The 27,814-nt window shown below is 51.8% G+C and overlaps 1 protein-coding gene and 1 long non-coding RNA gene across 4 annotated transcripts; one reads left to right on the top strand and one right to left on the bottom strand.

Annotated features, from left to right (window-relative positions):
- Positions 1–1,979: 1,979 nt before the first annotated feature.
- On the top strand, positions 1,980–9,906 carry ZIC5 (Zic family member 5). Its single transcript, XM_070800444.1, has 2 exons — positions 1,980–3,532; positions 7,880–9,906. Exons 1-2 carry the CDS (start codon positions 1,987–1,989, stop codon positions 8,320–8,322), a joined length of 1,989 nt encoding a protein of 662 aa, XP_070656545.1. The 5' UTR covers positions 1,980–1,986; the 3' UTR covers positions 8,323–9,906.
- Positions 5,544–22,536, bottom strand: LOC139186243 (uncharacterized). Of its 3 annotated transcripts, none has more exons than XR_011569803.1 (4): positions 22,373–22,536; positions 19,933–20,083; positions 19,419–19,515; positions 5,544–7,353 (listed from the first exon to the last, which is right to left on the bottom strand). It is a non-coding gene; the product is annotated as an uncharacterized lncRNA (long non-coding RNA). The 3 variants fall into 3 exon arrangements; XR_011569804.1 differs by lacking the exon at positions 5,544–7,353 and adding an exon at positions 19,019–19,279; XR_011569802.1 differs by lacking the exon at positions 5,544–7,353 and having other exon boundaries at positions 19,286–19,515.
- Between the last annotated feature and the right edge of the window lie 5,278 nt (positions 22,537–27,814).

Raw genomic sequence — 27,814 nt, 5'->3', positions numbered from 1 at the left:
TGACACAGTCCTTCCTTCACCTTGCCTGGGTGGCTTGAGACTTTTTAAGTCTTGGAAAAAACATTGTGAAAGACTTCCTCCTCTCCAAATACAGATATGGATTTTGTCTCTATTGTTTATTAAATTGTTTTTTGTTGTGTTTGCACTCAAGCCTTGCTTATTTCACCTTATTTGAGCTTCACTGAAGCTTAAAGAAAATACCCATTTGAAATCTGATTGTACTATTTTCTTTGTTGGTTTGTCAGTTTTATAAGAGTAATGACATTCTCAAGGCTCGAAGGGAAATTCCCTGTTAAACATTGTTCACACCAGTGTAAATGCAGCTATGGAATCAGCTCTTATCAAAATAATTGTTCCCACTTCTCAGGATGATCTCACAGATGATGGCTTTATGGAGTCTTTTTTTTTTTTTTTAACTTGGACAGCAAACGAATTAAGTGGGTAACATGTTTTACTGTATCCCAAACCGGGAGGGGGGGAATTTTAGTCATGATTTCTTTTTAAAAAATAATTTTATGTAGGGCAGCAGAAACAATTTAAAAACCTGACTTTAATTTTTGAGCACCATGGCATATGGCAAAATTTTAAGATGTTTTCTTTTTAAAAACTAAATGGCACTTTAGGGCAATAAGAACCCTTAAGTGTGAGGGATGTCACATTTCACTGCCCCCTCCCAAGTGATGCAAAAACCTATTTCTCTCTTCAAAAAGATTTGATAGCAAATCGCTTGAAAGGGGGTGAGGCTTACTTTTTTTGAAAGCCAGTTTTTATGGTTTTCAAGGAAAGCATCTCTCCTGCTTGATGAACTTTTTAGAAAAATGGTAACAGGTTATTCTATTAGCACATAAAGTGCAAAGATACTGCTTGCTTTTAAAATAATTATTTTATTGGCTTCAATCTAACTTGTGGTCCTTTCGGAGAAAATGAGGCACCCATGCGGACTGCATTCTGCACCGGAAGGAGAACTTCTGTTTAAAAGATACGGTTTATTTTAGCCGCTTCCCCCTGGACAGATGCTGTCTGTCCTGCCCTGCCAGTGTATCTCGGAGAAGCAAAAGTTAGAATCACTGCCCGATGCCCCTCCCCCTCCGTAGATCTAATTGGAAGTGGCAGATCTAGAACCGATGAGCAGTGAGATTACACTTCGAGCTGACTCCTTTGAACCATGCTGAAAAGGATTCCATGAGCTAAAAAGTCTAGGTAAGACGGTTCCTTTGGAGAAAGATGTATTTTAACTTCACCTGGTGTTTTGCAACCAATAAGATTTTAATATCCTTTCTCATTCCGTCTACTGTCTGTGCGCCCTCCGCGAGCGCTCGGCAGATTGAGTGCCTTCCCAAATAAGAAGTTTCCACCATCCTGTCCTCGAGCACGATGGAGGCCATACATCTGTTCACCCCCTCCTCCCCCAGAGAACAGCCCGGCGCTCTTCCAAGGGAGGAGGTAAGAAAGTGTTTGGATGCTGGAAGGGACGCGGTGTGCCGTGAGAGAATGCCTTTGAAGTTGGGGGCTCCCCCTCCCCTCGCCTTTTGCTCCCCGAAGGGGTCCCCCAGCCCAGGGCCGCCTGGCGCCCTTCGGCCGCGTGCCGGCGCACGCTCTCCGCAAGGCGCGTACTGGGAACGCTAGGCGCTGCGCGCGCAGGCCGGCCGCAAACTTTCTGCAAGTGCAACTTGGGCATCCCGTGGGAGGCGGGGACGCGGGGCTCCGGGGGAGGAGGGGGCGCGAAGCGAAAGCGAAGGCGGCCGCGAGCGCGGGGGCGCGTGCCCGCTGGGCCGAAGGCCGGAAAGGGAGCCAATCGGGCAGCCGCGCCTGCTGCCAATCACGCGGCTCCCTCCAATCCCACCCTTGCCATTTCCAAAATCTCGGTCCCACTGTGCAGCTCCGAGGTGGTGTCCGCTCGGCCAATCGCTGGAGGACCGAGTGGGAACGGGAATGAGCGGAGTTAGGAGGCCAGGACAAAGAAGTTAAAGAGCGCCTAACACATACATGTTTTTGAGGGCGGGCCGAGAAGGGAAAAAAGTACCCCCAGGGAGAGTCCATGGGTCTGACTGTGTCGCTCTGATGGAGCCCCCTTTGAGCAAGAGGAACCCGCCCGCGCCGAGATTAGCGGATCCGGCCGCGGCTCGAGCCTGGCCGCTGCAGAACATGACAGGCTTCCCGGCGCTGGCCAGCGCGCCCGCCCACTCCCGGGTCCGCGCCTCGGCCGCGCACCTCCGCCTGCGGGACCCGGTCGCTGACCCCGGCGTGGCCCGCGCTCCGCTCAGACCGGAGCACATGGCCCAGGCGAGCGCGCCCGGCCCCAGACCTCCCTCCCAGGCGCTCCCGGCGCCGCCCGAGTCCCCGGCGGCCGCCGCCCGCGCCGCCGCCTCGGCTGTGCACCCCGGCGCCCGCACCGCCCCCGGCGGCGGGGGCGCCCGCGGCGGGCCGTCCCCCGCGCCCCCGCCCCCGGCCCCTCCTCCTCCCCCCTCCCCTTCGCCCCCTCCTCCTCCCCCTCCTCCCCCCACCCCTCCTCCTCCTGCCCTCTCGGGCTACACCACCACCAACAGTGGCGGCGGCGGCAGCAGCGGCAAAGGCCACAGCAGGGACTTCGTCCTCCGGAGGGACCTTTCCGCCACGGCCCCCGCGGCGGCCATGCACGGGGCCCCGCTCGGAGGGGAGCCGCGCTCGGGCCCCGGCTCCCCCCAGCACCCGGCCCCGCCTCCCGCCTCGGGTGGCATGTTCATCTCGGCCAGCGGCACCTACGCGGGCCCGGACGGCGGCGGCGGCGGCGGCCCGGCGCTCTTCCCCTCGCTGCACGAGCCGCCAGGAGGCCCCGGCGGCCACCCGCACCCGCTCAACGGCCAGATGCGCCTGGGGCTGGCAGCGGCCGCGGCCGCGGCAGCGGCGGCGGAGCTGTACGGCCGCGCCGAGCCGCCTTTCGCGCCGCGCTCGGGAGACGCGCACTATGGGGCGGTGGCGGCCGCGGCGGCCGCCGCCCTGCACGGCTACGGAGCCGTGAACTTAAACCTGAACCTGGCGGCGGCGGCCGCGGCTGCGGCCGCGGCGGCCGCAGCCACCGGACCAGGGCCCCACCTGCAACACCACGCGCCGCCCCCGGCGCCGCCGCCGCCGCCGGCGCCAGCGCAACAGCCCCCCCACCTCCCGGGGGCGGCCGGGGCCTTCCTGCGCTACATGCGGCAGCCAATCAAGCAGGAGCTGATCTGCAAGTGGATCGACTCCGAGGAGCTAGCCGGGCCGCCGCCGCCGCCGCCTCCGGCCGGCGGCTCCAAGCCCTGTTCCAAAACTTTCGGCACCATGCACGAGCTGGTGAACCACGTCACCGTGGAGCACGTGGGCGGCCCCGAGCAGAGCAGTCACGTCTGCTTCTGGGAGGACTGTCCGCGCGAGGGCAAGCCCTTCAAGGCCAAATACAAGCTCATCAACCACATCCGCGTGCACACCGGCGAGAAGCCCTTCCCCTGCCCCTTCCCGGGCTGCGGCAAGGTCTTCGCGCGCTCCGAGAACCTCAAGATCCACAAGCGCACTCATACAGGTGGGTGTCTGTCCCCGGCCGCCGCCGCCGCCGCCGCTTCTGCCGCCGCTTTCTCTTCCTCCTTCGTCTCCTGCTCTTCATTTTTTTGTTTTCCCCTCCTTCCGCTGCTTCTCTTCGCATCTGTATAACCCGGACATGTGACTTCTTGTTTTTCTCTCCCTCCCCCCCCCCCTTTTTTTCTATGAATAAGTAATTCGATAGCACACACACAGGCCCCCGCGCTCCGTTCCTACGCGCTCGAGTCTCCAGCGCTCCCCGCAGCCCGCTCCGCCGGGACCGGCCACGCGCTCCAGCCGCCGCCGCCGCCGCCGCCCCGGAGCAGAAGCCGCCGCCGTCGCCAGAGCAGGAAGGCGCCCAGGACGGTCGGCAGCCCCTATCCGCCCGGCTCCAGAAACTTGGGGAGGGCGATGGGGAAGGAGCGCAGGACCGGAGCCGCTCCGGCGGCACTTGCACCCTCACCGCATGGCAGGCCCCGCGCGGTGTCCGAAGAGCGGGCGTGCTTGGGGCGCGTGGGGGGGGGGGGGTTAGCGGTGACATCGGGGCCGCGGGGGGCCCAGCGAGGTGTGACCCCTCCGGGACGGGACAGGAAAGGGAGTCTTGTCCCTTCCGGGCAGGATGTAGAGTGCGAAAGGAATGCGCCCCCCGGAGACCTTCCTCCTACACAAACACACACGCACGCGCTTACACAGTCGCCCACCGTTACACACCCCACACGAACACGTTCACGCGCGCACACATCACACCAGCAACAACTTCACACACCCGTGTTCTTCCTGACCCCCTTCCTCAGAGCTGGGACACTCTTGGGCCCTGATCACACAGTCACACTTGCTCATTCACACGCCTTCATACACACCTATACTCACACGCGCCGTCACACGTTTTATCACACGGGCCCTAGAGGGTGCTGAGAAATTGGTTTCCGTCATTTTGGAGAAGGTTTTCCCGAGAGGAGGACGGAGCGGGCTGCAGAGGCTCCTTGAGGCCCATGGCCCGCGGTGGGGCCCCTTCCCGCCCGCCCCGCCCCTGCCTTGAGGGGGGGGTGTGTGCCCCCTTTTGGGGTGAGGACAGCTGCGGCCTCGGGCGCCGGGTGGGCTCCGGTGGGCCGTGCGCCCCCTTGGAGCGGGCGCGCGCGCAGGGCCGGAGCGCCGATGAGCGCGAGCTCGGTCGGGATTTATAGGGACAGACGAGATTACCCCTCGGAGGACACTTAAGTAACTGGAGTTTACGTTTGGCAATTACTTGGCTGATTTATCGGCGCGGTGGCGGCGGCGGTGGCGAGGAGGCAGCCGCCAGGCGGGGGCCCCAACACCTGGCCAGCGGCCGAGGCTACGGGGAGGGGCGGGGAATCTGCGCGAGGAGCCGGGCCCGGGAGGCCCGAGTCTGGAATCCCAGGCCTCCCTCCTGCCGCCGGGAACCGCCAGGCCTCCTGTGGCCTGGCCGATGCCCCCGGGCTGGGAGCCCGTTTTCCCCGGAGGCCGGTCTGCCAGCCACGTTGTTTTCTCATCGGGATCGGCCCGCCTTAAATGATGTTTCCAAAAGGAGATTTCCCACCGGGCTCTCGTAAAACCTCCCCGGCCCCTCTAAGCCAGCGGCTGGCCCCGGGGCCCAGCACTTCCCGACCAGACGGAGGCCTGGGGTTGTGGCGGTGAAGCGCCCCCCGCAAGGGGAACCCCCTGACGGCGCCCGCAACCTCGGGCCCTTGCGGCCTTTTCACCTCCGAGGGGAGGGGACCTTCCCTCCCGGCCCGGAGATTGCCCCGGGCTGGGGCCGTGCTCTACCGCTTCGCGCCCGGAGCTGGAAGCTCACGGCGCGGGTGCCGGCCCTCCGGTTCCCCCGGGACGGGCCGCCTCCCTCCGCCCGCCTCAGGGGCGCGCCCCCGGGGGCGGGGACCAGGGCCGTTTGGTTTTCGGGTTCCCAGCGCGCAGGACTACGTCCCCGCACGGCTCGCGGCGGCGGCCTGGGCCTCGCCGGGTCCCTGCGGCAGGGATGCGAGCGCCCGCCCCTTGATGCTCGGATCCGCGCTGGGTGCTCTTGGCGGTCCCTGGGCCGCTGAGCCATCGATCCTCGTGTCCAGCGGGGGCCAGCCCGGACTCCCCTCCCCACCGCAACGCTGTCCCTTTTTGGAGGGGCGGGGGGAGCGGGCAGTTATCCGGGGATCCCGGGACAGGCTGATCAAAGGGAATAATCCCCCGACCACTCCAGAAGGCCCGTTTCCTGACCCACGTGCCCCCAATTCCATTTATAACCTTTCTTGGAGCTTGACTTGGAGTTCTCACACATAGCTTCCCTCACTCTCTAAAACCCTATAAGTAGTTAAATTCCGACGTGACCCCACTGTCAGCGTCTGAAATGTAAACACTGGGGCCTCTCACCCTTCCTACTCAGGTAGAATTGGCTCTCTCCCACCTGCCCACTCCTAGAATAAAATAGGCAATTCTATCACCCTTTCCTTTTTTTCTATTTTCTTCCTCCATCTCCCCTTGTGCTGGCTTTTCTACCTTTCTTTCCACATGGTATCTGCCTTTTCTGGGCCTGATTCTTAATGCTTCTCTTTATCGTGAGCAGTGGTGAAGCTTGCATCGTCCAAGCCGTTTATTTTGCACAATAAATGCTTAGCCTGTTCAGAAACACAATGTTCTAAAAAGCAACATTTGCATAGGGTGAATAAATCCACTTAAGCCTCCATGTTGAAGAAAAGCTGATTATGCTTTTTAGGGGGAAGAATGCTATATTAAGTTAGTATTATCTCCAACTTAAAGTGGAATATGGAATCAGGACAAATAACCAGTGTTTTGATAAAACTTGATTTCTGTTGCAGCCCCTCCACAGAGAATTTTTAAAGGGTGTCACTACCATCGCATTATGTTGTGTTTTTCCCTCTTTGTAGGCCAGTGTAGGAGGTATATGAATAATAACTCAATTTTTAAACAATACTTCCAAGTAGGGTAAGTTATGTTACAGGCATCTGAATACTTTTCAGATGTGCTAATATACTCTTGGCACTGAAGTAGTTATTCATTGCTGAAGTTAAAAGAGAGAAAATTACACCGAAATACTTGTATAGGAGAATCCACCACAGAAAATTTATGTACACTAAGCTGTCTTAATAGTTGTTTGGCTTTTTAAAAACAATTTGTTGAAAAACAAGGAAAAGACTGTATCTTATATATCAGCAGAGTAGCTGCTGAAATGTAGAGAAACTCCTTTTAAAATAATTTAAATATAAGGAATAAATATATTACTATACCACAGTATGTATGAGATAACGTTCAATTATGGACTCAAATACATCAAGTTCATGGATACTAAGGTGAGGGGGGAAGTCATAACTGCTACCTGCTGTCTTTCTGTCCTTGCTTTTTAAGACCAAGGTGTAGAGTGTAGGTTACTGTAACTCTACTGGGTTATCTAGTTGTCTTAGCATTTCTACTGCCTGCACCCAGGACCTTGTGTTTAAAAGGCCCTGTGTTCCTGGGGTGGGTAGGACAGCTTAAAGGGGCAGTGGGCCCAAAGACTCTGATAAATAGCTTTTTTTTTCCTGTTTACTATCAAACAGTATGTTAGAAGAAGCCTCTGGCTGAGGTATGTGGTCTTTATTAATGCTTGTTAAGGTTCTGTTCTGCTAGGGTCTTAACTGCCCAGTAAGTTGTGAGAAGAGCTGGGAGAAGGAAGAGGCCAAGAGCCTATTCTGTGCCCAGCTAGGCTTGTAAAAAATCTAGTGGTCAGATCGTGGTTTTCACAGATGTCTTTATTTCTGGGGAGATCGGGGTTTTGGTGTATTGCCTTTCCTTTCCATCAGTGAAATCCTGGGGAACTCTCTGAAACAAAATGCCATTATTATAATTTTACTGATCAATCCCAGTTTACTTTTACTTGAGTATCTGTTTATTTTCCTTCTCCTTTTTTTATGGTCTTCACCTAAGCTGTGGCTTTGGAAGTTATTTCAACAGCATTTATCTTGACGGGGGATCTGTTTGAATTTTTGTGTGTATAGACCCGAGGGGGACAAGGATGGAGGTATTTGGGTCCCCGTTGAATTTCAGCGTTATTGCCTGATCCAAGCCCTTAGCCCTTCTCGCCTTGACCCCTATGGTACTTCAGGGTCGACATCCAGCCTCTCCCAAAACCCAAGTCCAAGGAGAGCCTCCAGGCCAGGGGACACCAGGCCCATCCTGGAAGTATCCCTTCCCTGTAGCATTCTGGAACCTGGGAATTGGGAATTAGGCTGGGAGTCGGTCTTCAAGAGAATGGGAAGTTGCATCCTTCCATCTGCTTGAAGATTATTCTCTCAAGTTCAGAGGACTCTGAAGAGCCCCTGTTAACCTCCACTGTGCTTTCTTGCAGGGGAAAAGCCTTTCAAATGTGAATTTGATGGCTGTGACAGGAAGTTTGCCAACAGCAGCGATCGGAAGAAACATTCCCACGTCCACACCAGCGATAAGCCCTACTACTGCAAGGTCCGGGGCTGCGACAAGTCCTACACCCACCCGAGCTCCCTGAGGAAACACATGAAGATTCACTGCAAGTCCCCGCCACCTTCTCCAGGAGCCCTGGGCTACTCATCAGTGGGGACTCCGGTGGGCGACCCCTTGTCCCCTGTGCTGGACCCCACCAGGAGTCGCTCGAGCACTCTGTCCCCTCAGGTGACCAACCTCAATGAGTGGTACGTATGCCAGGCCGGCGGGGCCCCCAGCCACCTGCACGCCCCTTCGAGCAACGGAACCACTTCCGAGTCTGACGACGAGGACATGTACGCGAACCCTGAAGTCGTGCGGACGATACATTAGATTCGATCAGTCACCATCACTATCAGTCAAGTAATAAGTGGGAGCCCTTGGACCTCATCCTAACCTGAGACAATGCTGAGCTTGAGACAAACCCTCGACTCAGACTTGCCACCAGGTCTAATTAGCCCTATTTATTTAGTATGAAACCCTATGGTGTTGGTACATTTAATTAATTTAATTAAGATATTTGGGCTTTCCCCCCCCTTAGAAAACAAACAAACAAACAACAACAACAAACCCAACCAAGCTGGACTTGTTTGTTGCAGGGGGACAGGACTGGGAGCAAACTGTGCCAAGGAAGATAAATGGAGAGATCGTAGTTCATCGAGACACACACTGCCAATGCAATAGATGTAGTTCTTCACAAGGGTGAGAAAAAGAGCATTAAGTCAGCACTCAACACAGCGACAGGGCCCTCTGCACTTCCCAGAGTGCCTCGGGACTGCCTTTGACACCATAATGGAGCCCCTCTGCTTCCCGCCTGGGCCCTAATTCTGCAAAGGCCTCTTGATTGTAAACCACTCACACTTGCTGCATCACCAACAGATCCTGGACTGTACCTGTGTCTGAAAATATTTGTAAAGACCCTTTCAGTTCTAATACTTGTAATTTTTCATTCCCACTCTTTTATTACTGATCTCACCATAACACAGTATTTTTATACAGGATTATTCCTTCAGTACCCTGCTTGTATGATTGAAAAAAAGAGATGCAGCAGCCTAGTACATCTCCATGTATTGTGTTACTGTGATTGTTCAAGCAACTGGAGAGAAGAACTGCTGCAGTAGACAACTGTGAAACTGTGATATTTTATAAAATAGAAGAAATTCAAGTGCTTTTTCTTTTTTTTTTTTAAATCAAAAATCTCAGCTGCTGCCTCTTTACTCTGTCTAAACTTCCTGTGTAATAAAAATACTATGTTTTAGATCCTAAGTTCTTGGGATGCCAAAATTCACAGGCAAGTGTAAGGAGGTGTGATGTTGGCAACATGCCTATTTTTTAGGAAAGCTATTGTTTTAAAAACAGGCCAACACCTCTTTTATACTATTTATCGACCTTTTAAAAAGTCTTTATTTTTCACCGCTGGAAACTGCATTTTAATGCATTTTCTTCCACCTGAGCATACAGAACTCTATCCCACTTGAAAATTACACTGTATGATTTACATTAAAAGAGGGGAGGGAGTTGCTATACATATTAAAATTGTTAAAAGGTTTATAGCTACCACCAAACACTGATGAATGTGTGACCTTTGCCAGAGCTGTCAAGCTAGGATAAAAAAGGTCAAGGACCTAGGACAATAACTCTTAGTCAATTTATTTTTGGTTGGTACAACACATCTCATGTGCAAAACGTAGTCCATCATAAACATCATACAAATAGACTAAAGAGCACTAATTTATCCTCAGAGACCCTGAAGACACCCCTTCCCCAGGGTTTGTAGAAATTTGTTTTGTGTGCTGTGAGTGGTGGATGTAGTCTTGTCATTGTTAATAACTTGTATGTGAACACTATTATTTGTACAGTTGAATTAATTTATTTTCAGACATCATCCTTTTTTTTTTTTTTTCCTGGAAGAGTTCAAAGCACACCAAAGAATTATATTATACATTTTGGTGAGAGATGGTCATTTATGACCTACGATTTATTAAAAAAAAAAAAAAAAAGGAAAGAAAATGGGAAAAATATATTTTTAAGCTTACTTGAATGAACAACGTAATGTGAAAACCAGGACTCTTCCTGCATGTCTCTTTTTTGCATTGTGTTGATGAGATTATATATAGTTTATAGATATATTCTATTACTAGTACAGTGCATGGTGCTGTCACTTTGAAAGCCTTTCAATGTTGTCTTCAGATTGTTATGGTGAATATGAAACATGCAGACCCTCCTTTATAAAGAAAAAGACCATAAAACTTGAATATAAAACAATTCTACATCTTTAAAGTTTATTTGATTTTCGTATTATTCATTTTCAAAACTCTTTCAAATAGACAAAATAAGATGAGGTATGAACTTTGGGGGGATAATTTATGTATCGTAAACTTATTCAAACAAAATATTCCTGATTTATAATGAGTTGTTTTATTTATACAACTTTTTCAATGGTAGTTTGCACTATTCTTTATTATGCTACAGGTTTATTTATTATGAAACAAAGGAATATGTATTTTATGTATTTTGCCATGCGTAGGTTAACTCTGCCACAGATTTATTGGTTTCTGATACACTTAAAGTAAAAACTTAAAATGTGTACCTCCGATAGAAAGCAAGAATGATTATGAAGTAAAGAGTTTAATAAAAGTATTCTTCCTATGTATCGCTTATGTTTTACATGATGGCACATCTCTGCCATTCTCTTCCAAACAGAACAGGTTGCTCATGTAGTAACCATTCGATTCTCTTCCCTTGATCTCTTTATTTCTTTACCCTCCCCAAGCAATAAAATATGTTTACAGCTTGGTCTAGTTTACAATCTAATCTAAAGAATACAGTATATTTATGAAGACTAAGCCCTGCAGGTTGCACAGCACAGTGGCATAAATCTCAGGGGTTACTGTGCCCATTTGTTAAAATTAATAATAGCCTTAGTGATCCTCATCAGTGGAGAGCTGAAAAGCAAATTTTAGCGTTTCTTTGCTGTCCAGCCTCTTTCTAAAGAAAAAGGATAACAACGAGGAAAAGATGGAGAAAAGGACAAGTGAGATGTTTGCAGATACAAAGAAGCTGAAAGAATCAGGAGCTAAGGTGGGTATGGAGTTCAAAACATCCTGAATGAAGCTGAGTAGTGGGCACCAAACACCTCTTCTATTAGGTGATGGGAATCAGAACCCACTTATACTGTGGTTTACTTGGAAGTTGAGTGGAGATAAGTAATTTAGCCTTTTGGGGCAGGTGTTATGAAGAAATTTGCTTCATTGCCACAAAATGCCCAAGTGGCTTAGAGCAGTAAGATTGGCTGTCCATATTAACAAGGCTGAATCCTTGTTTGTTTTTAAGCTGACTGATACAAAACTGATAAAAGGCAACTATTCAAAAACAATCGGTAGTAATGTCAATAAACAGTTCTCCAAAAGGTTAGAGTGGGCTTGTTTTTTTTTTTTTAAAGTCGGGTTCAGTTAAACGTAGTAAAGGGGAAAACAGGTTGCAAGGGGTTATTTGAAGCCAGATGACAATAACCAGAAGACCAAGGAGAAAAACACTCAAATGAAGTCCCCAGTCAATGGAAAAACTTATAGCTCTCTAATGAAGTTTCTCGTGAAAAGGGGGTGACACAAAGCCACCAAGACATGAATCATTCATGGGAAATATAAAAGATAAAAGATATCTGACAATGAGCAGAACCTTGTATAGAGTGTATAAAACAAGTTTCCCCTTCTTATTTTCTGCTTTTAAAACGCACAATCTCCCACTCCCAGTGTCTCTGTCCAGTCTATAGAGTTGAAATTGACCACTGCTCGTCCTGCGCCACTTCAAAGTAATTTAGTCCAGAACGGAAGGCTTGGCGCTTGGACAACCTTCATGGTGTGTTAAGATTTCTATGGCAATTGGCAAGCAAGAGGTTCCCATCTGAATATGTCTCAAAGAAAGCCACTATTGACACTAAGTTGGCTATCATCAAAGACTTTATCTTTCCTAGGCAAAACGTGGCCCTCGTGGCCCTTGCGAACGCTGTTTAAATCATCTACCTTTGTTTTCCAGGCTGGGAGGATCTTCAAACACAGGAGTGTTTGTTGTTTATATGTGTTTTTCCCCATTTAGGATGCTCTTTGGTAAAGCTAATGCTCCTAAATGCTAGAGTACAGAGAAAGAGCTGGTGGGCAGGCATTATATTCTTTTAAAGAGATGGAGATGACCACACAAGAGGGATAGGAAAAGAGGAGGCCCTGGAGACAGGAAAAGAGGACGCCCAAATTCCTTGAAAGCCAAGTCAGAACTGATCTGTGACATCACAGTTTTGCCATTTATCCCAAATATTGCATTTGGAAGCTTTCAGAGACCATATTGGTTCTCTATCCATCTATCATCTATCTCTTTCTCTATGAAAAGGAACAAGAGATGTTCACCTGAACTATTTGTTATTCCAGTTTGGCTGGGAACTACAACTGGGGTGGCAGCTGCAGAGACAATCTGATTTCTCAAGTGGTCACCTTAAGTCACAGGAAAAGCAAGCTGCACAGAGAAACAACCCAGACGTACAGTAATACTGTCAGCCGGTCACGCCACACTGCCCTCTGGTCCCTCCACCAGCAGTCTACCAAAACAGACACGTGGCCAAGAAAGCCATCCTTCCAGGGCTGGAGGGTTGGGAAGGAGGTCCACGGTGACAGGGCCCTGGGGTGGCCAGCACGCTTGGCCTCTGTGAGGAAAATCTCGCAAAAAACTCACACTCTTGTCATCTCCCACGCCCACTCACACTCCGGAGCACACATTCACATAGGGGAGTGCCTAAGCAGGCACAGATAAGTTCAAAGGCATGTTCTTTGAAATTCAAAGTATGGCTTTTATGGTACATCCACGCTGAGTGTAGGCATTGCTATGGCAATGGGCAGGGCCAGGGGAGTCTGGCAGGAGGGTCCACAGTATTGGAGACACTCTATTAAGATACAGTTGCAGTGACCTTTCCTTTCATTCCAAGTTAGCTCCCTCGATTTTCACCTGATCAGAAATACATATTCCATATCGCATTGCCTATTTGTAATAGTATATATGTACAGGCATATATGTGTCTTTCCATCCACTTTTTTTTGTTAAGATTCCCCCTTAGAATCTCCCAGCTTGAGAGAAAGGAGAAAGAATGAGGAGAGGAGGAGAGAAAGGCCGGTGGGGGTGGGTGATGGCAGAGGCCGGGGGCGGGGGGAGGGGGGCAGGGAGGGGGGCAGGAGCGCCTCAGCCCGGGTTCCTCTTCCTTCTCTCCCCACCTAAGTACTTTTATTTGCAGAGCGATTGTTCTTTGTTTATTTAATACAAGTACTGTGTGAATGGTGAAAAATAAACACGATGAAAAATAACCAAACAGATGATTCCTCCGAGTGAAAAAGCCCGGACTTAATAAAAGTGCGAAGCAGTCACCGCTGAATGAGAAACCCTTTGAAGTGGAACTTATTATAGGAGGAATACTTCGGGGTTGCCTTAACGACGCCGCTGAATCGAAAGCGCTCGCCTTTGTCAGCGATTTGTTCTCCTTTGCTGGGGTGCCCGCAGAAATTACTTACATGGGCTGCCTTAACATGCAGCCTGCAAATCAGTAACCTTGCAGCTCAGACTTGAAGACGCCACTGGGCCACGGACAAAAAAGAAGTCAGGGGGAAACGCACCAACCTTTCACGCCGGGTCCCCGCGGACGGGGGCGCACCGGGCGGGATGGGGCGGCAGATAATAAGTTGTCTTACAACGGCCCCCACCCTCGGTCCCCACCCCCACCCCGACCCCTGAGCCCAGGCCCGGGCCCCCCACCCCCGGCGGCCGGGGAAGCTCTGGCCTCTCCCGGGCACTCCAGCGAGGGGCGCTCTCCCGCGCGCGGGCCGGGCCTGGGACGTTCCCAGCGGCCCGGGCCATATTTAATAAGGGTCGTTTATCACCCAGGCGCTTTGAAGGGTCGCCTCCAGCCCTGCGCCCATTAGAAAGGCGGAGGTGACATTTAAACTCCGTTTTCAAGGCTCGCGGGGGGATTTCAATGAAAAGGCAACTCGTTTGTCTTATGAGCCTGGAAACAACCCCCTTCTCGCTCCTTTTGACCACATGGCATAACTCAAAAACAATAGTTCAAAAGTGAAATGGCATCGCGGCGTTCACTGAGAGACAGGCCCCCATCTAGCACCAGAGAAAAGAGGGAGCCCGCAAGACAATGTGCTTTTTGTGTCTGACTCTGTCACAAGGATTGTGTTGTTTGCTTTGGAGGCTGCGCCTGTTACACTTTCCTGAAAGTGCTTGTGTTAAACAAGAGTTATAAGTCATCCCAAACAACAAACATTTTGATTTTCTTTGCCTAAAGGGCTTTCCCTGGCTATGGGCACCGTGAAAAAATAATGTCCTTGCTGAGAAAGGAACACCAGTAGTAGCATTAGAAGCGGGCGCATTAAATATTGAATGACACGGGGAAAAAGAGCTTGTCGAGGGGGCACTCAGCCTTAAAGTCTTTCTTCAACTTTGTCTTCGCTGGCTGCTGGACTATTTAAGATGGTATTAATTAAGGCGGCTTCGGGTGACGCCGAGCCCGCCGGCCCCTCGGCCGCGCTCCGTCAATGGGCCTGTGTCCCCGCGCTCTGCTCACGCGTTGGCTGGGCCGAGTGCAAATGTCACTTCTCATTTGGAGGCTGAAGTGAAGGGCCCATCCTGCATTAAGGGCGGCAGGGATGTAGTAGGCAGCAGGCGTTAAAGGAATACGAGGGGCTGGGGGCCGGGGGCGGGGAGGCGGGGACGAAATGGGAACAGCTGCCCTGGGCCAGGGACGAGCTCCCGCCGCCAGCGTGCACGGCTTTGGGCACCTTTCGGAGAGGGTTTTTCGGCAAACATCGGCCGCGCGGGCCTCGCTGGGCTGGGACACCCAGTCTCCTTTCCAAAGTCTCCTCTTGCGTGGGGACCATCTACACCCCAGCCCTCCAAGACTCGAGTAGGCAGTCTGGCGGGGAGTTCTCTTACAAAGGGAGTAGCTTCTGCAAAGAAAGACAAAGGCCTGGCGCAAACCGGCTTCATTCCTGGCTTCCTCCTCCCCCCTCCCGCCCCTTCGCGGATCACAAATAAAGCGCCCAAGGGCCTCGGCCCAGGACCTCCAATCCAATTTTACAGACGGTGAAACTGAGACCTCAGGCCACGCTCAGGGTTCTTGTCCGTTTTCCCGCTCAAGAGTGGAAAGCGGAGGCCCTCATGGAGACCGAAGACCCAAACTAGGGAGGAGCTCTGTTTAAGGGTGCGAACATCCACGCCAAAGATCCCCTTCTCCCCAGTCCCAGGCATTTGATTCAAAGCAAATGGAAGTTGGTTTCAGCAGCTGGAAATTCCTAACATTAAAAAAAAAAAAAAATGAACCTTTACTGCCAACTAACTGTGGCATAAACGCAGTGCATGTTTTAAGAAACTCTGCTATCAGTTCTCCATAAGGAGAGACAAGACTTGGCTGCGGAGAAGGGGGCAGAAGACTCTGGGGGATTGATTTCTGCAGCCAGATTGCCCCCATGACGGCCCGTGTCTCCTGGTGTGGGGCTCCAGATGGACATGGGCCTTCTCTTTTATCACAAGGTCCCTTGGAAGTGGGAAGAAACTCAGTTACATGCTCTTTCGTGTGTGTGTGTGTGTGTGTGTGTCTGTGTGTGTGTCTGTGTCTGTGTGTGTATGAGAGAGAGAGAGAGACAGAGAGAGGGGTTTGGACCCTAGATGTACTGCACAGGCGTCTGGCACCCTTAACTCTGGATTCATTTACATTATCTGATTCTCCTGGGGATGTGCCCCTCAAGAGCTCCCTGGGTCCTCCAGGTAAGGCGAGGTCACATTTCCCAGAAAGCCATGCTGCAGGAGAAGCAGTTCAAGCCAGGGTGTGGGGATGGGTAGCTGGGATCAGTCTGCCTGGAGACTCGAGCCTGCGGCCTGCGCCCTCCACCTTGTCCGGAGCTGGAGGCCTCGCTCTAGGGTGGGGAGCCGCCTGGTGGGGGCCGATGTGGGCGGTGGGGAGGAGAGGGGCTGGGCCAGACCAGCCCCCCCTACCCCCCCACCCCCCGCCCCCTCGTGCAACAGGTCTGCAAAACCAGACACTGGGGCTCACGTGCTCAGTTGCTGACCTGGGCCATCTTTCTTCATCTTTTTTTCGGTCCCCTTCTTCCTGACTCTACTTTTTTTTTTTTTTTTTGCACAAACAGGCCGCAGGTCAGGGCAAGAGATGCAAAAACGCGGCCTTTTGGCCCGGTACACACTGTCCAGGGTGGCGCGTACACACACACAAACTCGCTCAGGCACAACTCGCCCCCCGCGCCCCTCCCCCGCCCCCGCACTGGGCACACGCCCGGGCTCCAGGCACCTTGCCAAGAACGCGCGAGCACCCTGCGTGGCACACTGGCTGAAGTTCCTGCACGAAGTGGCGGGGGTGGGGTAAAGAGGGAGGGGGTGGGCGGCGGTGGGCGCCGCCGACTGCTGGCGGGTGCGCACAAGTTCAGTGCTCAACTTCCCGCTCCTAACGAGACCCGAGATCCCTTTGGAGAGGCCCTCGGGAGCCGGCGGCAGGGCTGGGAGTGGCGTGGGTAAGCTGGCCGGCGCGGGGCGCGGGCGGCGGGGCACGAGGGCGCGACAGGAGGAGGGCGCGAGGGTGCCCGCGGCCGGCCGGGCGCTCCGAGAAGTCAGCGTGAGCAGCTGTGACTTCACCTATTAGCCCCGATGTCTTTCCGAGGAGCCTGGTGGAGTTAAACAGCCCACAATGGGCGCTCTGGGGCGCCTCCAGCCTGACCTCCACCCGGGTTTAATAGTTTCATAGGAACTTCATTAAATCAATTACTTAGTGAGCACATCATCATTTATTTGTAATTAGCAGCGAGGAGCGCGTTCTCTCCCCGAGCCCCGCGGCCCGGGTCCCAGCGGGGTTGGCGGAGTTGTGCAAGCACTTTTGTTTGCTCGAGTGTTGACTCCCGGCATTATTCGGCCCCGGTAATCTTTACGTCTTAATCTAGCATTCAGAGGGCGAAGGGAAAACAAACAGGGCGCAGGCCAGAGGCCAGCCCTGCGGTCCCGGCCGCGCGCGTAGCACGGCCCTCGCGCCGCGCGCTCAGGGCGCGTCTCCGCCGTCCCTTCTCCATCCCGCGGAGAAGGCGAGGGACCCCACGGGGCAGCTGGAGGGGAATGAGGCAGGCCAGGTTCGGGGAGGGCGGGAAGCTCAGAAGGAAAGTGGCGAAGGAAGAAGAGGTGAAGGAGCGAAAAGAGGGAACCCGGAGCCGGAAAGCATGTCCCGCAAAGCGAGCGCAATAAGGAAACGTCCAGGCTCGTGCGCGTGTGCCGGCGGCGTCGGCGGGAGAGTGCGTGTGCATGTGTGTGCGCGCGCAGGGTGTGCGTGAAATCACATCCATTTCAGCTGCTGGGAACAGGGCGGGGAGAGGCGAGCGCCAGCGGGAGGTGCCGGCCTGGCGTGCGTGAGGACAGCTCGCTGGGTGTCCGAGCTGCCAAAGGGCTTGCATTTGGGGGGGACTGCAGCCCGGGGCGCAGCTCCATCGCAGCCCACAAATTGCGAGCGAGTGATTAGCGATCGGGAGCGGGTGGGGTGGGTATTGCTGAAAGCCGGGCCCGAACCTGCGCGTGCGGAGCAACGCGAGTCGTGGCCCTGCGAGGAGTTGTTGATTCCTTTCGGGTGTAACTGTCGTTCCCCATCGTCGCAGCGCCGGCCGAGAAGCCGGCAGGTCGTGGGGGTCTTGGCTGCCGGGGCCAGAAACGTGGGCGACGCTGAAACGTCGCCGCATCCCCCGCCGGGCACCCGATTTCCGCTCGCGGTTTCATAAGTCCCTCCGGCACAGGAAACGCTCACGCTCGACTACAGCGGGAGATCCCAGCGCAGGAAATGGGGGGGTGGCGGGGGAGGCGAGGGGTCACTGACAATCCGGCTCGGGTTCTCAGGAGCCCGCCAGTGTGCACAGCTCAGAGGTTAGCAACCGGCTCGTGGGACCCTCCCTCCCCCTACCCCAGGAGTGGGCTTCCAGAAGCAGCCCTGATCCCAGAGGGTCCCTGAGGTTCGTCTCCCAGGTGGCCCTCCTGTCTGAACTTTGGAGGAGAGGGTCTTGAATTTCTCCACCGGCTTTTGTGGCCAGGCCTGTTTAATCCAGGTTGGTATCTGGAGGCTGCGTGAAGGCAGTGGTTTTTACCCTGTTGGCTCAGTGTGAGCGCAAAGAGAACCTGGTGCGTCAGTGGGTGGGGGCTTGGTGATGAGATCTGTCCTGGGGGGAGTGGGGAGGGACGCTGAGGGGTGGCCCCAGGGCCTGGCTGTGGTAAGTCTCCTGGGAGTGGCAGCTTTGTTTGCCTGGGACCTTCAGGTGGGCTCTCCTGGGGCCTCCAGCTGGGAGAGCCTGTACCCATGACACCACCTTGAGGTGCAGAGACCCCCACGGACACCCCCCCCCAAGCTGATGCTGACCCACCCTGGATTATCTGAGAACTTGGGTCAACCGGAAAAACAGGAAGTGTATCCAGAAAACAGCCTGCCATCCCCTGGCAGGGCAGCCACGGGGAGAAGCACCTTTTAAAATAGAAGAGCACTTTGCAACTTGGCATACTTCTTCCCACCCCCCAAGGCGATCCACGCTGAAGTAGTCAAAACGGTCAGGCTTCCAGAAGGATTACCAGACAAAGCAAATATGTATGCATAAAGCAAAACACGATCTTCTCACACATATCTCCAAACACTGTAAACACCAGCTCTCCTTAGAACCTGTTGGCCATGTTTCTGCTCTGATATAAGGAACACTTATGCAGGTTAAATATATGTTTGATCCTTCAAGACTATACACAAACAGACACAGAGTTCCAGCACATTTAAACACAACCTTGTATATGATCAGGGCCTACCCATCCCATCTAACCAAATTTTGGGACAGCCTTGAAGGAAGCAAAACTGAGAAAGACTCCTTTTGAAAATAACAGTAACATGGAATTCACCCCTGACTTGTCTCTCTCTGCTTCTTCCCCTCAACCTTGCGGCGACCCCTCCCCCGCCCTCCCCCAGCTTCAACAACATTTAATAAAACAGCATCATTGTAGGGAGAAAAGCCAGTGAGTCAGGCAAGCACTTTATGAGCTGGCAGTGACTTGGGTGAAGCAGCTGATGTAGAAAACCTGGATGCTTGGGCTGCAAAGTTCTCCTAGATAGGCAGATCTGGCTTCTCTGCCTGCTCCAGGTCCTGACAGCTTCAAGCCCATCAGCTGGCTCACACCTCACACTCTGTTCTGCTTCTTCTGTCTTTACCGGGTCGCGTGTCACAGGCACCCCGCCCTGTCCAAGGCCGCGGCTTCACAGTGGGAGCCCTGCATTTGCTCCCCACCTCCTTCCAGTGGGCCTTCCCTGGCAGGTATGGGACCCTCCAAGCCCACTCCCCTTATTTGTCTGGGGTCCTAGCCCTTGGGCCCATCACCTTGAAAACGAATAGAAGTCTGCTCACATTGTGTCCTTGTCCCCGTTGAGGGCTCTGAACAGGCTCCCTCACCAGACGCAGGATGCCTCTTCCTGACCTGCAGGGAGAAGAGAGCTGGCCATGACAGACTGTAGATACAAAGCTGACCGAGGCCCATGTGACTGACCCGGAAGCTCCCGGGAGCCTGCTCTGGGGTAATAGCACGTCAGGGAAATTTAAGGGGATACTTGGAATTGCGAACTTATGCCAACTGTTTGTCTCCTTGTTGACCGCCCTGGCCATGTCTTACATAAACTGATGCATTAGAAAACCTGTGTTCAAGGTCGAGTGTCTGCTGTGTTACTGAGAGAAGTATCTGGGCACCCTTTCTGCTTTCAGACCCGACAGCATGGGTGGTTCCCTGTGTATCTGTGAGGGGCAAAATCGTGACGTGATTCACGGCAAGTGCAGGTAAACGCTGCAGTCCAGCAAGTGCCATCCCCCCCGCCCCCCCGGCCGACGCCATTTTCCTCACCTTTGACTTTCTAGACCTTTCTAGGGACCGCATAAATCCAAGGGCTGAGGTGGTCCAGAGGTAGAAACGTGCCTTGAAAAGAACCAGTGTCCTTGGCCACTGGCAAGGAGACTGGGGTGTTGAGTTAAGATTCCTCCAATCTGAAGAATGCCTGTTAGGAAAGGGCAGAGGAATGATATCATGAAAAATATCCTTCCGGCTTCTTACATTCCTTTAATGGGAAGGCTTCCCTGGACTGCATGCCTGTCTGGAGAATTGTAGACATAAAACTTCCCATTTCTTTAAGAGCAAAGGAAGCCCAGCGTGCGCCCTGGGGGAGCGGGGCAGCCTCCCTCCAAGGCCCTGGGGAGGCCGCCGTGAGCCCGTGGTGGAGGAGACACTAGTAGGGGACGGAGGGCGGAGAACTCATGTCCACTGCTCACGTGCTTTTCTCTCCCTGTTTAAAACATGCTGGTAAAATATGTGTGACATAAAAATTACCAACCGAACCATTTTTAAATATACAGTTTTGTGACTTTAAGTGCATTTACATTGTTGTGCAGCTGTCAACATCATCCATTCCTGGACCATTTTTATCTTCCCAAACAGACTCTGTCCCCATTAAGCACTAACCTCCCATCCCCCTCCAGCCACTGATAACCTCTGTTCCACTTCCTCTCCTCCTTTTCATGACTCCACTCCTTTTCATGACTGAGTCATGTTCCAATACATGGATCCATAACATTTTGTTTACCTGTCAATGGACCTTTGGGGTGTTTCCACCTTTTGGCTATTGTGAATAATGCTGCTAGGAACATGGGTGTCCTCACAGGCCTTTATATGTACCCATGTACCTGTGTATTATACTTTTCTGTGAACCGAAGGAAAACACTTTAAAGGGGAGCTTCAGCCAAGAATTGAGAATATCTGATTTCTCACTTGGATCTGGTTTTCTAAGGTCAACAAAGTGCAGCTGGATCTCAAGGGAGTATTAAAGCATTGTTTTCCAGTTCCATGGTATTCCCATCTGTGTGTGCATGTGTGCGTGTGTGCGTGTGTGTGTGTGTGTGTGTCCGGCCCTACCCAGTGCTGTTGCTTCAGAGGAACTATTAACACATTAATATTATCAATAGCAGGCAGTGCCTTAACCATTAGGGATTTATGAAAACATCTGAAGCAAGTCGTTTCAAAGCGCTGATTTGTTTTATAGTCAGTATTACATTTTATGACAGGCTCTTTTGCCAGCAAAATGAGCGTACCGGTATCACACACAGTTCAGTAGACGGAAACCACTGCCCTGCAAATTCGTGTTCCAGATCCCTTGGGGAGTTTCTGCAGTTTGCAGACAAATACTGACCCTTTGCTAAAGGGTCGGCCCGGAACCAGATAGCAAACCCCACCCACTCTTGCATTTTTAGCCGTAGAAAAACTATGGCTCCTTTTTCTCTTTCTCACTTCTCTCAAAACTCAAGAAGCAAGCCAGGATCCAGTAGCCCAAGGCCAGACATTTTCCTGGCCGCCTCTACTTTTCCTGTTGGATTGATTTTGCCCCTGATTTGCCAGTTTCACTGGGCAAGCTCTCTAGATCTGGGGAAGTCGTTTCAGCCCCGCTTAGAACCGTAGGGGAGGGTGCTTAAGGTGTCCCCTGGAGTAGACGGATGGGTGTCGCTCAGCTCCTCATTCCAACCCGTGCCACCTCCACCCCACCCCCAGTGGCAACCGAAAGAGGAGATGACATTGTACGATGGGGGGAGGGGCAGAAGTGGGGGAGGGGCGCGAGGTGGGGCGAGGGCGAGAGCACACCGACCCCCCTGCACCCCCACCCGCACCCCCAAGCTGGGCTTTGTGGATCTCCTCCCAAGGGCCCCCTCTCTGGGACAGGACACCGCACTAGAAAGTTCACTCTCCGCGTTCCCAGGGAGCGGGATTTGTAATATTTTACAGCAGCTGTTTAACATTTCCCTACCTAGTTATTAAACACGAAAAGGAGTAAATTAAAACGGCAAAGTAAAATGAAATAAAAGGCGTATTTTCTTTCTGTAAAGAGACAACACCTAATTAAGGAATATTTGAATCCCACAAAAATGCAGACTCTCACGGGTGACATAAAACTTCTTTTTAAACCGGGAACAAAACTCCAGAAAACTGGGGAACCGGCCCAAGACGGGAGTCCCTTCAAACACAGAGCGCCTTCCTCCGGGGCCCCTGGGCCTGGCCCCCGGTCTCCCCTCCTCTCCAGGGTCCAGGGGCGTCGGTTGGCTCCTGGGGTTCCAGCCTGGGGGGAGGGCCCCTCCCCCACGGCCCTCGGGCCTCGCTTCCCTCTCCGTTCCCTCTCTCCTCCCCTCCCGACTCTGTTGCATTTTTTTTTGTTTTGTTTTGCAACTCTCTCTCCCTCTGGGTTCCCCATCTTTTCGGGCAGCCCGCCCCTCATCTCCGCCTCCCAGAGCTGCGAGAGCGGTACCTTCTTGCCTTTTTTTCCTCCTCGGCTGTTAATCTGGTTCTCGATTAGATAACAGAGGCGTTGCTCTCCGTAGGCGCGATTCCGCCCTGGGGGCCCGATTCGGCCCCGGCCGGCCCTAACCCCTCCCTCCTGCCCTGGGTGTGGGCTCCCCCGCCCGCCGGAAGCTTGGCTTTGACCTTTGCCCTCCGCCCCCTTCTCCTTCGGGGACACCTCCGCCGCACCTGCCCCCGACCAGACTAAGGCAGCGTCAGGGGTGCGCAGCCCCAGGGCTTTGGGAGAAGCGGGCTCAGCTCCGGCTGTAAACCTGCCTTCTGCCTTGGTCCGGCTCCGCCGGGCTTTCCCCGCTGGAGGCAGAGACCAGGAGCATCCCTGGCCAGGCCCGAGTTCTTCCCTTCGTACCTGCTCAATCCCTTCGCTCTCCCGGTAGTCTTCCGGGAGAGTGTCTCCTTTAGTCCTAGCTTCCAGGAGAAAGAAAACTAGGGGGATTAAAAAAATATGGATTAAGGTGCCTTGAAATATCTACAAGTTAAAGAGATTCACAGTCACACTTCACCCCAGGTTTGCCTTTCTGGGATAATGATTTTAGGATTTTGATAGTTCAAATCTTCCCCCAACATCACAATGCATAGGATGGAGCCAGAGCTGCCCAGATTCCTGCTTATTAGATTCTAAAAGGAATCCATTTTTTCTTTCAAGAAATAGAAGCTATTTTGTTGGCATTTCCCTTTGGGGGTAGATCCTGTGTCTGGCTTGGCTTTTTTAAAAGGGTGAACACAGATGTCACCAAGGTAGGGTGTCGTAGAAGCAGTGTCTAGTCTTCTAGGATCTGTTGCAGAGACACTTGTGGCTGCCTCTGCCTGAGTCTGGGAACGCAGCCCTCTTAGTCCTACCTTCTGTTTTCTTTTCTGAAACATGCAGGTAGAAAGAGGTTGTTTTTTTTTTTTTTTTTAAAGTTCTTTCATTCTTTTCTTCGGCATTAAAATGCATATAATATTTCTGAGTAAACCCCCCCGTGGTGTTTTTAGAGAAAGGAACATAGAAATAAAAATATTCTACATCGCTGTTAACTATATTTACCTAACACTCTTAAGCCTGGCACATGTATGAACCGATTTGATGAACATACTACCTCTCTACAGTAGAGTGGGTGGGATTTGTTTATTCTTGTTTCAGGGGTGAGGAAGTTGACTCAGAAGGTTAAGCTCACACAGTAGTAAGTGGAAAGCCCAAATGAGTCAAGTTCACTTTTTTTTTTTTAACCAAAACATAATGGATAGAAATTTTTTAAAAAAAGAAAGTGATAGTGATAGGTGATTTGGTGACCAGATCTCTCACATTTTCTGATATAACAGAATCGATGTATGAGCATAGTTCCATCCACTGCTCTCCTTCAAAAAAGCATCCTTCTTTACACACATGAATGAACAGAAAAAGTGGATCTTTGCCCAAACTTCTTCCTAGGTAGCACTCTGGCCATGGTGTATCTTCTTTAATGTGCAATATAATCCTTCCATCAAGAAGGCTCTCATCATCTTTTCCATGGAAATGCACCTTATCTCAAAAGTCAGCCCTTCCATCATCTGTCTCTAGTCCTATGTGATGTGATCACTCCTTTCTCTAGTGGCCATACCTAGGAGCCTCTGTAGCCACATGCTTTACTTAATGTAACTCATTTAAATCCATGGCAAGGACATGAAGCAAATGCTTTCATTGTCTCCATGTAACAGATGAGGACACTGAAGCACAGAGAGATTAAGAAGAGAGTTGAAAGTGACACAGTTGGAAATAGCTGAGCTGGGATTCGGACCTCTAGACTCTCTGGAGTCTACTTTAGACTCTGGAGTCTGTTCCTGACCCTTAAATGATACTGCCTTTCGACCCTTAGACAGTTAGGCATCTTGCTTGCATTATCTTACAAGGCGATGAATGCCCTTTATCGCATGATGCTACACCATCTCCTTGTGGTGTGTTTCCTATTAGTCTAAGGTGTGTAAATCACATTTTCATCCTTCTCAAGCTGCTTGAGTCGGGTGACTGTGTGCCGTCAGTTTTAAGTGTCATGTAGTATGTGTTGCTTATACAGTGCACATACTTGATAAACATATTTTTCAAATCAAGCTTTAATCAGCTGGAAAATGATTTGTTCTCCAAGTATTGAGTACAAACTATGCCACAAGCACTATTTGGCCTTGGTGAGCAAGTCAGAAAAGATTCTTCCTCTTAAGAAACTTAATTTTAATGGAAACAGATGGTAAACAAACAGACATAATAAGAAAACTATGGCATCACCAACTCAACGGACATGAGTTTGAGCAAACTCCGGGAGATAGTGAAGGACAGGGAAGCCTGGCGTGCTGCAGTCCATGGGGTCGAAAAGAGACACAACTGAGCGACTGAGCAACAAATTAGAGAGTCCATTTGGAAAACAAACATGGGCGATGGTAGGGAGTGAGAGGGGTGGAGCTACTGCTTCAGGCTGGGTGATCAGAAAGACCTCTAGGAAAATAAGACCTAAGGTGGGCTCTGGAGGCCAAAGAGTGAGCTGTGCAGAGAGCAGAGGAAGGGCATTCCAGGCCAGGGGAATAGCTTGTGCAAAGGCCCTGGGGAAGGAAGGAGATTGGTGCCTGCTTCCTTTAGCAATTTGTAGGATTTCTCAACCTCAGCACTTGTCAGCTTGGGCTAGTACGACAAAATAACAAATGTTCATGGTGGTTTAAACAACGAGTAGTTATTTCTCACAGTTCTGAAGGCTGAGAAGTCCCAAGATCAAGGTCCGGGCAGATTTGGTATCTGTTGAAGTCCTCTTCCTGGTTTGCAAAAAAACTCCTTTTGCTGCCGTGTCTTCACACAGAAGAGAGAGTCTCCTCTTCCTTATGGGAACAGATTTCATCATGGGGGCCTCACCTTCATGACCTCATTTAAGCCTAATTATATCCCAAAGGCTCTACTTCCAAATATCATGGCACTGGGGATTAGGACTTCAGCACGTGGACTTGGGGGTAGACAAATACTCAGTCCACAGCAAGGCTGTTGACACTTTTGGGCCAGATAATTCTTTGTCTGGGGGTTTTCCTGTGCCTTGTGGGACGTTTAGGAGTCTCCTGGCACCCCCCACCCCAGCCTCTACACGTTAGATGCCAGTAGTCCCCTCCTCCCCTCTAAACTGTGGCAATCAGAATGTCTTAAGAGAGAGACCTCCCTGGTGGTCCAGTAGCTAAGACTCTGTGCTCCCAACGCAGGGGGCCCGGGTTCCATCCCTGATCACAGAACTAGATCCTGCCTGCCGCAACTAAGGGTTTGCCGCAACTAAAAGATCCTGCGTGCCACAGTGAAGGTGGAGGATCCCGTGTGCTTCAGCTAAGACCTGGCACAGCCAAGTAAATAAACATTAAAAAAAATAAAGGCTTCAGCTGGTTTGAGACAAGTCATTAATGTGGAGGTACCTGCTAGAGAGAGGCTTCCCTGGTGGCTCTGTGGTAAAGAATCCGCTTGCCAATGCAGGAGACGAGGCTTCGATCCCTAGATCAAGAAGATCCCCTGGAATAGGAAATGGCAACCCGCTCCAGTGTTCCTGTCTGGAATATCCCATGGACAGAGGAACCTGGTGGGCTACCCTCCATGGGGTTGCCAAAGAGTAGGTCACGACTTGGAAACTAATCATCAGTAAGAGGAGGGGAGGCAGACCGTGACAAGAGGTGGGAGCGTCGTCGGGAAGATCAGGGGTTTCTATCCGCCAGCTTGCATTTTCTCACTGAAGCCTGAAGGTGAGGAGAGGCCTAAGAGTGGAGGAGGAGCCTGGAGGAAGTGTGAAGCAGTCATTTGGAGAGTGGGAAAGTGAAAAAGCCAGGGAAGTATATTAGGATTGATGAGTGAAGTGAAAGTCATTCAGTCGTGTCCGACTCTTTGGCAGCCCATGGATTATACAGTCCATGGAGTTCTCTAGGCCAGAATACTGGAGTGGGTAGCCTGTTCCCTTCTCCAGGGGATCTTCCTGACACAGGAACAGCCAGTGTCAGTTGTCTACTAGCTATCTGTGTACTTGAAATTGAAGTGACACAAGCCAACAACTTGGAGTTTTTTTTTTTAATTCTTTATTGTAGTAAAATGTCTATGACACAAAACTTACCACTTTAACTACTTTCAAGTGGACTTAAGTCCATTCACAATTGTGGTGCAGCCATCTCCACCATCCTTCTCCAGAATTTGTTTGTTGTCTCACATTGACACTCTGCATCCATGAACCGCTAACTCCTGATTACCCCTCCTCTCAGCCCCTGGGAACCACAGCGGATGTGTTTCACCCCAGCGGTGTTCGGGTGTAGAAAAGGAGCGGGTGAATGGTTGAGACACACAGCCTTGGAGATCAAAAGGAGAGGAAGAGAGTTAGGGGTGCTTGCAAAATGAGAGTTACAATGGGGCACCCCGTAACTCAGGCTGGATGAGCCAGGAGGTTGGAGGGGGTCACGAAGAGTGACCGAAGGGTATCTTTGGAGCCCCAGAGATGGTGCCATCTTCCTTCTCTTCCTTCCTCGTCATGGCAGGAGTCAAACCTCACTTCAGATTGAGTCATTCATATGGTTCCCTACTGCGCTTCTCATCCTGGAGAATGCTCTTCAGAAGAGCCCAGAATGAGTCACACTTGAGTCACCTGGCGTGATCCCATCCCTCTGCACACTGCCGGGCCCTGGGATACACGCACCCAGCGAGGTAAGGGGAGAGGCATATGGTGCTTATTTGGGGAAAGAGGTGCGTGTTCTATGAATAGCACAGCGATGCGAGCAGGCAGGCTGACAGATGATGCCGCTTTATCTGATCACACAATATGGGCATCCACACGGCGTGAAATCCCCCGAAGCTTCGGGAACTTGCACACATCCTCCTTGCTTTCTGCCTCTCAGCCCTTGCTTTTCCCTTCACAACTGAAGTAGAGGCGGAAAGGCCCTTTCTCAAATGCTCTGGGCTCTACTTAGAAATTTCCTCTGAGCTCACCTCTTTGGTGCTCTTCATATTTAGTGCTGGGCTCTCTTCTGCATTGCTGATGAACTTGTCTCTTCCTCAAAACATGTTGATTGTCCTTCTGCTGCGTTTTCTGATGTCATCGATACATTTGGGATGGGAGTGAGCTCAGTCCCTTCAGCTGTATCTGACTCTGTGCAACCCCAGGGACTGGAGCCTGCCAGACTTCTCTGTGCATGGGATTCTCCAGGCAAGAACACTACAGTGGGTCACCATGCCCTCCTCCAGGGGATCTTCCCTCCCCAGGGATGGAACCTGCGTCTCTTACATCTCCTGCATTGGTAGGCGGATTCTTTACCACTAGCCCACCTGGGAAGCAGGAGGGCTATTCATTCTATTCCTAAAAGGGGCATTTACACTGTGTATGAGGCTACACCTTAGAGGGGAGCATCGCTCCAGGCTGTCTCTCATAGCACAGATGCCCCT

This window comes from Bos indicus, chromosome 12 (assembly GCF_029378745.1).
Source record: "Bos indicus isolate NIAB-ARS_2022 breed Sahiwal x Tharparkar chromosome 12, NIAB-ARS_B.indTharparkar_mat_pri_1.0, whole genome shotgun sequence".
In the NCBI taxonomy this organism is placed as follows: Eukaryota; Metazoa; Chordata; class Mammalia; order Artiodactyla; family Bovidae; genus Bos; species Bos indicus.
Note: the sequence above shows the minus strand (reverse complement) of the source record. Positions and strands in the feature narration are given on the sequence as shown.

Bases quoted from the DNA above. Each gene is read 5' to 3' on its own strand.
- ZIC5 (XM_070800444.1), top strand. From the start codon at position 1,987: ATGTTTTTGAGGGCGGGCCGAGAAGGGAAAAAAGTACCCCCAGGGAGA. The intron at 3,533-7,879 runs GTGGGTGTCTGT...GCTTTCTTGCAG, and splicing joins CCACAAGCGCACTCATACAG to GGGAAAAGCCTTTCAAATGT.